This window comes from Orycteropus afer, unplaced genomic scaffold (assembly GCF_000298275.1).
Source record: "Orycteropus afer afer isolate SDZICR_OR568_19922 unplaced genomic scaffold, OryAfe1.0 scaffold00274, whole genome shotgun sequence".
NCBI lineage: Eukaryota > Metazoa > Chordata > Mammalia > Tubulidentata > Orycteropodidae > Orycteropus > Orycteropus afer.
The window spans coordinates 4,091,392-4,104,747 of record NW_006921861.1 but is presented as its reverse complement, the minus strand read 5'-3'; the positions used below and the strand labels follow the sequence as shown (position 1 = coordinate 4,104,747).

General features: G+C 45.4%; 2 protein-coding genes across 2 annotated transcripts; one reads left to right on the top strand and one right to left on the bottom strand.

Annotated features, from left to right (window-relative positions):
• Positions 1-235: 235 nt before the first annotated feature.
• CCDC115 (coiled-coil domain containing 115) lies at positions 236-3,087 on the bottom strand. The gene is made up of 5 exons (XM_007950512.1): positions 2,977-3,087; positions 2,795-2,898; positions 2,619-2,701; positions 1,927-2,058; positions 236-348 (listed from the first exon to the last, which is right to left on the bottom strand). Exons 1-5 carry the CDS (start codon positions 3,085-3,087, stop codon positions 236-238), a joined length of 543 nt encoding a protein of 180 aa, XP_007948703.1.
• An 809-nt stretch (positions 3,088-3,896) lies between these two features.
• On the top strand, positions 3,897-11,561 carry IMP4 (IMP U3 small nucleolar ribonucleoprotein 4). Its single transcript, XM_007950521.1, has 8 exons — positions 3,897-4,092; positions 9,640-9,723; positions 10,434-10,543; positions 10,645-10,777; positions 10,864-11,018; positions 11,090-11,184; positions 11,282-11,355; positions 11,449-11,561. The coding sequence occupies exons 1-8, from the start codon at positions 3,897-3,899 to the stop codon at positions 11,559-11,561; spliced, it is 960 nt and encodes a 319-aa protein (XP_007948712.1).
• The last annotated feature ends 1,795 nt before the right edge of the window (positions 11,562-13,356 follow it).

Genomic DNA, 13,356 nt, shown 5'->3' with positions numbered 1-13,356 from the left:
TATGTCTTATAAGAACACAGTCCTAGAAGTGGTTTCAAAGTAATGACTTTCAACATTAACCATATGCCTCTTCAGATTTTCAGACCTAACAAAATTGGAAACATAAAGACTAGAGGAATTTTAAGGAGGTGATATTAGCTGAGATGGAGTAGGGACAATCTGTAGAGGAAATAGGCCTGATATAAGGCAGCCTCATCTGAGAACAGCTGTGCTCTGTCCTGACCACGGATGCAAGTCAAGCAGCCCCAGGCTCCATCTGCCTGAGTTTCTCTTGAAGCCCTTGGAACTGACTTCGACCCCAGTTGATACGGATCTGGAGGCTGGCCATGTCTGCAGCCAGCTGTAGGCCTAGAGAAAAAAGAATGAATGTCAGCCTGGTGTCCCCCAACTCCGGATATATGTGCCCAGTTGTCCACTCAGCATCTTCACCTGGATGTCAGTGCATTGCACATTGACCACATCCAAATTCAATATTCAAAGTTCCTACCATAAATAAGGAGCTCTGGTAGCGTAGTGCTGAAGGCACTTGACTGCTAACCAGAAGGCTGGCAGTTCAAATCCACCAGCCACTCCTCGGAAGGAAGATGGGGCAATCTACTTCTGTAGTGAAACCCAAGGAGGGGTCACTATGAGTCGGGTCCTACTCGACGGCACATAACAACAACAACCATAAGTAAGGACTGCTCTATCCTTCAAGGCATTTCACAGGGAAACTGTGAGCTCATCCTCAACTGCTCTGTCTTACATCTATGTCTAATCTATAAGCAAATCCTGGGCTTCTACTCACAATACATGAGCAGGATCCCACAGGTTATTCCTACCTCCACTGACTCCAACCTCATCTCATACATGGCTGCTCCCAGGCACCTACTTTTGCCCTCTGCCTTCCACACTATTCCCACCTATTAGCCATAGGAATCCAATAATGCTGTCATCTACTCAAGAGCAGGAACTCTGGTGGCGTAGCACCTAAGGCATTTGACTGCTAACCAGAAGGCTGGCGGTTCAAACCCATCAGTCACTCCTTGGAAGGAAGGTGGTATCGCCTCGGAAATCCAAGAAGGGGTCACTATGAGTCAGATCCGACCCTAAGGGTCCCTAAGTCCTCACTAGGGCCTATACAACCTTCAAATCATCTAGATATGGACCTTCTCTGCTCTCAGCTTCTAGCACTCTACACGGCACTGATTCCACATCAACCTACTGGTTTCCTCTTTGCTGTTCCTTGAACAACCGGATACTTTTGCCCTAGTCAATCTCTCTGTCTGGAGCACTATTCCTCTAGTTAATCCACAGCTTTCTCCTTCACCTTCTCAAGGAGGCCTTCTCTAGTCCCTTGGCTCACTCCTGTCACACTCTACTCACCACACTGCCCTATTTTTCCCTTAACATTTGCCACTATCTGATTTTATATAAAGGGCCTACTTTCTGATCTGCAGGAACTCTGGTGGTATAGTGCCTCAGGCATTTCACCGCTAACCAGAAGGCTGGTGTTCAAACCCACCAACCACTTCTCAGAAGGAAGATTGGGCAATCTACTTCCATAGTGATGCTGCCTCGGAAAGCCAAGGAGGGGTCACTGTGAGTTGGATCCCACTCAACGCTAGTGAGTTTTTTTTTTTCCTTTCTGATCTGCACTTTACCATTTTCTCCTTTCCATAGACTATGTATTCCATAAGTGACATCTGTCTCTTTTGTTCTCTGATGTCTCTCCAGCATATAGCATGACCCTGGAACACTTAACAGCTAATTAATTTTTTTTTTTTAAAAAAAAAACAACAGTAAATGTTCAACCAAAGTTTACAGTGTAGAAAACTTGCAAAGCCCTTTGCAGACTAACTCTAGGCCTGACATCTCAAGTGCTCCCTGTGGATAGAGTCATAATTTGCCCCAGGACCACACGGCTGATTGGCAGGGCTCACTCACCCTCCTGGAAGTTGGCTTGGGCATGCCGAAGACTATGAGGAACCAGGATCCCGAACCAGTTCAGGGGGTCCTGAGGCACTGCAGAGAGCTCTGGCTCTGGAGTCTGGGAGAGGCCCTTGCGCTTTCTCAGAGCTGGTAAAAGAAAGGCAGGTGGGTGGGCATTTACTTGCTGGCCCTTGTCTTCTTGGTGACAGTGATGAAAGTTCTGACTCTTATGATTCCAAAATACAGCGAAATCCCAACAATCTTTTGTGTTCCAAGAAACAGCTTACTGCAAAGATCACCTTTCCCCATATGGCTTAAATAAGACTGTCCACTCTTTCTCATGATTCCCTGAAGACTCACCGATGACCCCCTTGTTTACCTATGACATGGCAAAATCACAAACTTTTCCCCTTTTGCCTGAACTTGCTGAAACGTCAGACACAGACCCTCTAACTCCCTGTTTTTTGCTTTATGAGTGATTAACTGAGATTAGAAGTCTGTCCCTTTTAAAGAATCTATATACAGAGATAATAAACCTTTTCTGTACAGCTGAGACTTCTAGAATTGAAGAACATTCCCAATTTTGATTTTCTGATTTGGGGCGCTCCCTCTATCGCAACAGACTGAATTAAAAGCATCTCCTTAATTGTCCTAGGCATTATGTTTTCGACCTTGGGACGCCCTATCTGGAACGGTTGGGCGCTCACCTGGCTCGCGGGGACCCACTTCCTCTGGGATCTGGGCGACGGCTCTCACCATCCACAACTTCTGGAGTCCATCCTGGGGCTCACTGAAGAATAAAAGAGGATGGATTCTTAGCGGCCTCGCTCCTTCCCCCCACCTCTCCTGTTCGAACCTAGCCTCGGCATCCATGGTTCCTCACCTGGTGCGGACACAGCAATGAGGCTCCATGCGGGAAGCATACTGCAGAGGCCCTACTGACTTGGCACCCATGGCATAGCGAGCCCTAGAAAGCAACAGCCAACCCTGAGGAGAGAAAGGAGAGCGGTGAGCCTATTTATCTCCGTGTGGCCACTTGCCCGCCCACTCCCCGCAGGCCCCCACCTCTTCCACTCGGGCGTTCAGGACAGCCCGCTTAGCCTCTAGCTCCTCCAGGTCCCGGAGCATCTGCAGTAGCAACATGTCCAACTCGGCCCTTAGGTCTGATCCCGCCATGAGCTACACAAACAAGCTCTTTTGGAGCCGGAGTCCTTCCGGGTCGCACAATCACCGCACGCCGGTAGATAACAGCCAATCAGAGCATGAGACCTTTAGAGGGCGTTTCCAGCTGCAGCTTTCAGTGAAGAGCTAGCGTTCAGTCAGGGAGTACCGGAAAGCCAAATTTGCAAGTGTGTGGATCAGTTCTGGAAGGAAGCTAGCCAGCCGCCTATCGGCTTGGGCTGGGGTGATTCCGAGTCGCTTACGGACGCTTACGGAAACGTTAGTATTTTAAAGTCTGGCAACCGCTGTGAGTATGGAAGAGACAATGTGTAGGAGCAGTTTTGATTAAGGGAGGTGAGGCCTTGAACTTAATTCCAGCGATTGACCCCCTAGTTAGTCGCTGTGCCGCTTTTACAATCGTTGGATTTTGCCTCTAATTGTGATTATTTTAAGCGGTTCGCCGTCTTAAAATTAGGCATCCCACAAACTTACAGCAGGTAGTGCTGCAACAGGTAGACATTTTACTAATGGTTGGCCTAAACCTCGTGACAACCTAGGTATTGGCTTCTTCGGTGAGCACGCGCTGCCGGACTGGCCAATTGCCTTGCAACACCCTCCGCTGCTCGCCATCTTAACTTTGGGCATTGTCGTAGGCAACAGGCAGTACTGAAGTCTCTAGCGACCTTGTTGGTTGAGGGCGGAAGAGAGGGACTGCATTCGGCTGGCGAACACTGTAAATTCCTCTAAACCCACGTGGGAGTGGCGTTCAAGATGGTAGGAGGAATGCTTCTTTTTGGTGGCTAGGGGCTCCCAGAGGGCTGGGGATGTGGCTTATGGACTTGGGAGCGGTGGGCCCTGGGATCCGGGAGGAGAGGAAGATAAAGGGGCTGACCCATTTTGCTTTGTCACAGCTGCGCCGCGAAGCTCGCCTGCGCCGCGAATACTTGTATCGCAAGGCCCACGAGGAAGCACGGCGAGCCGCCTGCGAGAGGAAGGAGAGGCTCCGGCGCGCGCTTGAAGGTACAGCCGCCTCAACCGGGAAGCGAGTTAGTTATACCCTTTAATATATGGTCACTATTAAGTCGGAATGAACTCGAATGACAGTGGGTTCAAGACAGAGTAGAACTGCCCCCATCATATTCTGTAATCTCCACACCTTTTGTCATGGAGCAGCTGGTGGGTTCAAACCGGAGTACTTTCGGTTAGCAGCCAGGTTCTTTACCAGTGTGCCACCAGGACTCCTAACCACAGTTGTTAAAAAACAAACCAAACGCACTGTCATCCAATTAATTCCAACTCATAGCGACTAGTAGAACAGAGTAGAATTGCCTCTCAGGGTTTCCAGGAATGTAAATCTTTACAGAAGCAGGCTGTCTACTCTTTCCATGTTTCTTCTGGGGAGAGGTGGTGGGTTGCCGCTGCTGATTTTAGCAACCTAATGTCTTAACCACTGCGACCTCAGAGCTCCTTAACCACAGGTATACAAAAAAAAAAAAAAAAACAAACCCACTGTCATCCAGTAGATTCTGACTCATGGCGACCTCTATTGAGTTTCCCAAGCCATAAATCTTTACAAAATAGATTGCCTCATTTTCTTCCCACCAAGCAGCAGCTGATAGGTTTGAACCACTGACCTTTTGGTTAGCAGCCAGATGTTACCTGCTAGGCCCACCAGAGCTCCCTAACCACAGGTACAGGGGTTGGGATTTACAACACATATTTTGAGGGGGCACAATTCAGTCCATAACATCCACTTCCCAGTGGTGAGGACTGAGCTTGTTTTCAACTGGGTATAGTTAGGAAGGACTGCTGCTGTGAATGAGGGTTGAAGGTATAATGGAGGGAGATGTTAGATCCTGAGAGAGTATGCTTTTCTTCAGTTCAACTCTATACAGTGATGTCAAAGATTTCCCAAAGTAATCATGCCCACAGCCTGGTCACTCTCACCCAGAGCATGCCCTGGCCATGCTCCTTGTAGCATTCTGTGCAACATGGTTGCTGGAGGGTGTAAGGGTATCTGGAAAATCCGCTTCCATAGAGATACGACCTTGGAAACCCAAGGAGGGGTAGCTATGAGTGGGAACCTACTCAATGCAGTGAGTTTTTTGGGTAGCATAATGCCTAAGGCGTTTGACTCCTAACTGGAAGGCTGGCAGTTCAATTTCACCAGTCACTCCTCGGAAGGAAGGTTGGGCAACCTACTTCCCTAGTGATACCACCTAGGAAACGCAAGGAAGGGTCGCTATGAGTCGGATTTGACTTGACGGCACTGATAAAAGAAAAGAACGTGAAAATGTATAAAGACCAAAGTTTATTAGTAGTTACTGGGACTGGGAGATTGGGTGGGAGGGGAGGAGGTGTTGATTCTTATGGAGTAGTGAGTTTCTCTTTGCAGTGATGGAAAACTCAAATTGATAAGGATAGGTTTGTGCAGTCGATCAGCGTAATTGCAGTCAATAAGTTGTACATCTTGTAAAAAGTTGAATGGATCTTAAAAGTTGTATGATAGATAATATTTTTAAAATGACGCCCCATTGGGAAGCTGCTTAACTACAATCAAAAGCCTCATGGCATTTGGTTTCTTAGTTTGGCGGTTTAGGGTCATGGTGTCATGAGACTTCCCACTTAATGAGCCTAATAATGTGTTTAGTACTTGGTTCTGTATGTTGAGGCATTATCCATAGTGAAGGCTGTAGTAGTATTTGATCTTCATCTGTAAGTGCTTCTAGTCTTCTTTACTTTCAGTAGGCAAGCTTGAGTCGTTTGCATATCATGGGTTATTAATAAGTCTTTCTCCAATCCTGTTGCCGTGTTCTTCTTCGTATAGTCTAGCTTCTCTGATTATTTGCTTTGCATAGAGATTGAATAAGTATGCTGAGGTACACAACCCATACACATACCTTTCCTGACTTTAGATCAGTCAGTATCCCCTTGTTCTGTTTGAATGGCTGCCTCCTGGTCTGTGTACAGACCTCATAAGTATAGTTAAGTATTCTGGCATTCCCATTCTCTACAATATCATCCATAATTTGTCATGATCCACACTGTTGAATGCCTTTGTATAGTCAAGAGAACAGGTAAACATCTTTCTGGTATTCTTTGCTTTCATCCAAGATCCGTCTGATATCAGCACATTCTCTTCTGAATCCAGCTTGAATTTCTGATGGTTCCCTGTCAATGTACTACTGCAACCATTTTTTAATTACCTTCAGCAAAATTTTACTTAATGTGATACTGTTGATATTTAATATTTCCTCATTCTCTTGGATTACATTTCTTTGGAATAGGCACAAATATGGATCTTTTCCCATTAGTTGGCCAGTAGCTGTCTTCCACACTTCTTGGCATAAATGAGTGAGCACCTGCAGCACTGCATCCATTTGCTGAAACATCTCACTGGGTATTCTGTCAATTCCTAGAGTCTTTTTTTTTCCCCAAAAATTCCTTCAGTGCAGCTGAGACTTCAGTGCCATCAATTCTTGATCATATGCTCCCTCCTGAAATGTTGAACATTGACCAATTTTTTTTGGTATTGTAACTGTATTCTTTCCATCTTCTTTTGATGCTTCATACATCATTCAATCTTTAGCCCACAGAATTCTTCAGTATCTCAACTTGGGGCTTGAATATTTTCCTCAGTTCTTTCAGCTTGAGAAATGCCAAGCATGTTCTTCTCTTTATTTTCTAAATCCAGGTCTTCGCACATTTCATTATCATCCTTTATTTTGTCCTCTGGGGCTGTGCTTTGAAATCTTCTGTTCAAGTCTTTTTACTTCATCATTTTTTCTATTGATGTTAGCTACTCTTCATTCAAGAGTTTCTTTCTCTTATGGCAACATTTTGGTCTTCTCTTCGTTTGCTGTCTTTTTAATGATGTTTTGCTTTTTTTCATGTGTAATGTCCCTGATGGCATACCACAACTTGTCTGATCTTTGATCACTAGTGTTTAGTGCATCAAATCTTACCTTCAGATGGTCTCTAAATTCAAGTGGGATATAGTCAGTATCATATTTTGGCTCTTACGAACTTGTTTTGATTTTCTTCAGCTTCAGCTTGAACTTGCATATGAAGAATTGATGGTCTTTTCCATGGTTAGTCACTGGCCTTGTTCTAACTGATGATACTGAGAGTTTCAATCAAACAAGAGGCTACCATTCCAACAGAACAAGGGGTTGCTGAATGGTTTAAAATGAGGAAGGGTGTGCATTAGGGATGTATCCTTTCCCATTCTTACTTACTGATACTACAGTCTTCAGTATGGATTGCATCTCAACTTAAAGAAAACAGAAATGCTCACAACTGAGCCAATAAGCAACACCACAATAAAGGGAGAAAAAATTGAAGTTGTCAGGGATTTCATTTTGCTTGGATCCACCAATTAACACCTGTGGAAGCAGTAGTCAAGAAATCAGACATCTTATTGTGCTGGGAAAATCTGCTGCAAAAGACCTGTTTAAAGTGTTAAGGAGCAAAGATGTCACTTTGAAGACAAAGGTGCACCTAAGCAAAGCCATGGTATTTTTAGTTGCCCTATATGTGTGTGAAAGCTGGACAGTGAATAAGGAGGACAGGAGAAGAGTTGATGCCTTTGAATTGTGGTAGTGTTGAAGAATACTGCAAATACTATGGACTGCCAGAAGAATGAACAAATCTGTCCTGGAAGAATTGCAGCTGGAATTCTCCTTAGAAGTGAGAATGGCCAAGCTTCATCTCACCTACTTTGGTCACATTGTCAGAAGGGACCAGTCTTTGGAGAAAGATATAATGCTTGGTAAAGGAGAGGATCAGCGAAAAAGGGGAACAACGATCAATGAGATGGATTGTTACATGGTGGCGTCAGCTATGGGCTCAAGCATAGCAAAGATTGTGAGGATGAGGCAGGCCCAGGCAGTGTTTTGTTCTGTTGTACGTAGGTTCACTGTGAGTTGGAGCTGACCTGACAACACCTAACAACAATAGCAGCATAGTCAATTTCTACAGATGGAGTAGATTTGATTTCTGTGTATTCCATCTGGCAATGTCCATGTGCATAGTCACCATTTATGTTGTTGAAAACAGGTATTTGCAATGGGTAAGTTGTTGGTCATGCAAAATGGTATCATACAATTTCCAGCATTTTTTCTGTGACCAAGGCTGTATTTTCCAGTTAGTGATGATGCTTCTTTGTTTTTAACTTTCTCATTCCAATCACTGGTTATTGTCAATACATCCTGATTGCATGTTCGGTCAGTTTCTGATATTAGAAGTTGGTAAAGATCTTCAGTTTCTTCCTCTTTGGCTTTAGTGGTTGGTGCATAAATTTGACTAATAGTCATATTAACTGGTCTTCATTGGAGGTGTATGGATATTCTATCACTGACAGCATTGTACTTCAGGATAGGTCTTGAAATTTTTTGATGATGAATGTGATGCCATTCCTCTTTAATTTGTCATTCCTAACATAGTAGACCATAGGATTGTCCAATTCACAATGGCCACTACTAGTCAGTTCAGTTTACTAATACCTAGGATATTGATCTATGTGTGTTCTATTACATTTTTCACAACTTACAGTTTTCCTAGACTAATTCTCTACATTCTGTATTGTGATTATTAGTGCATGCTTACAGCTGTTTTTCCTATTTAAAGTCGTGGCACATCAGCAAATGAAGATCCCAAAAGCTTTGTTCTGCCCAAATCATTAAGGTCTACTGTACCTAGGGCAGCTCTTCCCCAGTTGTATTTTGAGTGTCTTCCAAGCTGGGGAGTTCATCTTCTAGCACTGTATCACACAGTGTTTCCCTGCTGTTCATAAGGTTTTTAGTGACCAGTTTTTATTTCAGAAGTGGACCTGGCAGTGTCCTCCTTCCTAGTCTGTCTTAGTCTCCACCATGGGTGACCTTGCTGGTATATAGCAACCTTAGAGAACAATGAGTTAATGTTAATGGGGGAGGAACAACTCAGAAAAGGAGGCTGAGCATGGTTGTGTAGCTAAAAGAATATGTTGTTGTTCTTGTTGTTATGTGCCGTCGAGTCAAACCCGAGTCATAGCGACCCCTCCTTGGGTTTCCGAGGCAGTATCACTACGGAAGTAGGATTGCCCAACCTTCCTTCCGAGGAGTGGCTGGTGGGTTTGAAACGCCAGCCGTCTGGTTAGCAGGCAAGTGTCTTAGCCACTGTGCTACCAGAGCTCCTAAAAGAATATAGTATCACTGAATTGTACAGGTGGAAAGCGTAAAATAGGTGTGTTTTGCTGTGTATATTAGCAACGACAAAATAAAAATTATTTTAAAAAATTTATTTGTTAATCTTTTCTGGCTGAAAGCAATATATACTTAAAGTATTTTAGAGATTCTTTAAATCATGAGCATTAAGAACCATGAGAAATGAAAGTCCTTGTAACCACTGTTAATAGATTGGCGTATAAGTAAAATAAGATATTCTCCTATCCTTTACTCCCATTATGTATCATTGCTATACTCAGAAAGGAGTAAGAAAGATATTTTTTATCAAGTTTTTTTGTGTGTAAGCCATGGAGAGTTATGTAAACTGAGAGCTCAATGCTCCTTCTCTATCTTCCCCCTACAGAGAACCGCTTGATTCCCACTGAGTTACGCCGGGAGGCTCTAGCCTTACAGGGATCCCTGGAGTTTGAAGATGCTGGTGGTGAAGGTGACTATGTGTGTAGTGCTTTCTGACCCCATGAACCAACTCCCTTCTCTATACTTCCACACTCTTGTTTCCAAGTCCTTCACTAGACATGCCCAGTGATTTTCTACTTTTTTACTCTCTGTTAATTTGGGGAGAATGGCTCTTGGGACCCATTTTCCAAGAACTCTCACAGTTCTGTGTAGACATCACTCCCCACATGCAGCTCTCCTGTCTTCTCTCAACTCCATTGTAATGATACATATGATAATACTCTATTTATTCTATTCTTTGCTTTGTCTGTTAATTTTCTTCCTACTAGAACGTGAGCTCTGCAGAGAAGGGCAGGATAAGTCCATTTTGTTCTCTAGTCCTTCACTGGCACTCAAATGTTTGATTGTTTTATTCAATAATCAAAGAAATTACTAAAGCTCTGGCCTTGGTTAAGTCTAAATTTGTACTGTTTATTATGGTAGCCATTAGCTCCATGTGACTGTTGTAATTTAACTAAAATAAAATTGAGAATTCCATTCCTTAGTTGCACTAGCCACATTTTAAATACTTGATAACCTCCTGTGGCTTGTGGGTGCCTTACTGCACAGTACAGGTATGGAGCATTTCCATCATTGAAAGTTTTGTGGAGCAGCACTACTCTGGATAAATTCACCCACCATTGAATTAGCATTTTGCTTCCTAAGACAATAACATGTTCTCACTTCTCATGCTCCTGATAGGTGTAACCAGCCATGTAGATGATGAATATCGATGGGCAGGGGTTGAGGATCCCAAGATCATGATCACCACTTCCCGAGACCCCAGTTCCCGCCTCAAGATGTTTGCAAAGGTACTAGTAGGAGGAAGTGGGAGACATTAAGGCAGGAATTGACCAAGTAGATTTACCTGTCTGTTCTTGGGATGTACCGTGACAAACATGTTCATATGCAGGAGCTAAAGCTGGTGTTCCCAGGTGCACAGCGCATGAACCGAGGCCGGCATGAGGTGGGTGCACTGGTGCAAGCCTGCAAAGCCAATGGAGTCACTGACCTGCTGGTTGTTCACGAGCACCGGGGCACTCCTGGTGAGCCTTGGCGGGAGGGTGAAAAGGCATAAGACAGGTGCTCTGAGTACACACAGGTTTTCTGACAGCCCATTTGGCCCTACCAGTGGGGTTTATTGTCAGCCACCTGCCCTTTGGCCCCACTGCATACTTCACACTATGCAATGTCGTCATGCGGCATGACATCCCTGACCTGGGTACTATGTCAGAAGCCAAGCCTCATCTCATCATGCATGGATTCTCCTCCCGCCTAGGCAAGCGGGTAAGTTTGGGGGCTCTGGGTGAGGGTGGGGGGTAGGCCTGGCCAGGCATCACCACTTAATTCTGCCCCAGGTCTCTGACATCCTGCGGTACCTGTTCCCTGTGCCCAAAGATGACAGCCGCAGGGTCATCACCTTTGTAAACCAGGATGACTACATTTCTTTCCGGTGAGTTCATGGGCTGGGCCCCCAGTGATTACATTTTCAACTTTGGGTCCCTTGTATGTTTTCTGTGACCCACAGCTGCTCCTACCCCTCATCTTAGGCACCACATCTATAAGAAGATGGACCGCCACAACGTGGAGCTGACTGAGGTTGGGCCTCGCTTTGAGCTGAAGCGTGAGTCTGGGTCTTTATTCCACATCTCAGTTAGGAAAGGGAAGGAGTAGCTGGCTGTGTGAGTGCTCATATCCCTTCTTCTTCACCCTCCAGTGTACATGATTCGCCTGGGCACACTGGAGCAGGAGGCCACAGCTGATGTTGAGTGGCGCTGGCACCCATACACCAATACTGCACATAAGAGGGTCTTCTTGAGTGCTGAGTGAACCCTGCTTGTTGGTCGGGGACATGGACTTGGAACCCAAAAGGTGGATTATCACAGACCCATGAAGCTGTAGATATGGATTCTGTAGGAGGGATGAAGAAGCCAAATTAAACCCTCTGTGTCATGTTGCCCCCTGTCTACCTCTTAGTGGGTCAGAAAAGGGCCCTAGGCATGGCTGATTCTTAAGGCATAGTTTGGTGGATCCCCCTAGGGTATGGGAGCCTAATGGGTATGGACATACTTGGGCCTGGTATTGGTGAGGGGATTGAGATCAGTTTGAGCCTGGGGTTTGCACTTTTGTTTGGAATAAGGCAGTCTTAGTGTCAGGCTTGCCCTTTGGTCACAGGGAAGGCCTGGTGCAGCCCCTTTGGATTTTTGGTTCTAATATAACTTTAGGAGCCAGGGGCCCTGCGATAGCTCATTGAGGAATCAGAGTTGGACATAGGTCATGCCAGGTGCATTTCTGAGTGAATGAGTGTAAGCCGTCAGGAGAGTGCAAGGTAAGAGATGTGGCCTGGCTTAGTTTCAGGCAAGTGGGCTTGGCAGGACAGCTGAGGTATGCCTTGCTTTTTCCTCAAGACCACCTATGTGCATTTTCTGTCCATTTACTGGGGGCACAGTGGGAACCATGCACTATACACACTCCAATCTCTCAGAAAGAAATCTGCCAGAGGTCACACAAAGAAAGGCGAGTATAGCCCAAGAGAGGCTGTAGTCTTCTCCCTTCTTCCTTCTATTTGCCTGTATTGATTGTGTTCCAAAGGGCCCTAAGTTTGACACAAAGTGGTTTTCAGCACCCTGCAGAATGCATATGACTTTTCATGGATTGTTGTTATGTGCCGTCGAGTCGGCCCTGACTCATAGCGACCCCTCCTTGGGTTTCCGAGGCAGTATCACTACGGAAGTAGGATTGCCCAACCTTCCTTCCGAGGAGTGGCTGGTGGGTTTGAACCGCCAGCCGTCTGGTTAGCAGGCAAGTGTCTTAGCCACTATGCTACCAGAGCTCCCTTTTCATGGATGGGAGTGATAAAAAATAAATACATCACATCAGGTAGAGCTAAGAGCTGTGAAGAAAAAGATGGGTAGGTGGTGGGGATGAGGAATGGGAGTGTCCTTTCTGCACTGAAAGAGCCAAATGATACTGTGAGGCAGTAAAGGCCGCCTAGGTGGCTTGAGGGAGAAAATTCCAGGCAAAGGGTACAACCCATGCAGAGGCCCTATGGGCAACAGTGCTCATAAGGGTTCCAGCAATAGGACTCAGTTGTGGGGTAGGAGGGAGAAAGGCAGGCAGGGGTCCTCCTGGCCACAGCCTTCAGGGAATGTAGGAGATAAGACGTCATGGGATCTTTAACCTTTTCTGGCTCTCTTTTTGTCCCGGTATTTCTGCAGAGCATTCCACAACCTCTGCCAGCTTCCCACAGGCTCACTCCATCCTCACTGAAGAATATGCCATTACATGCTCTTTGTAAATTACAGAAATTTCCAAACACGTAAAAGTAGAATAGTATGATGCCCTGTATTAGTTCCTATGGCTGCTGTAACAAATTACCACAAACTTGGGTGCCAAAGGGCCAGCAAGCTGCATCTTTGGACCACTTCTAACTCCACAAGAGGAAGATAGAATCACCATGAGCAGCCCAAGGCCTATTCTTGCAAGGCCAGACATGCTGCTTCCCACCAACCCTTGGCAATAACCATTCCTCCCACAGCACCCACCACCTCTCTGCTGGGTTTGATAATTCTCTGCAGTGGCCACACACAGCTCACAGATTATGAGGTTTATTAGGGAAGCAACA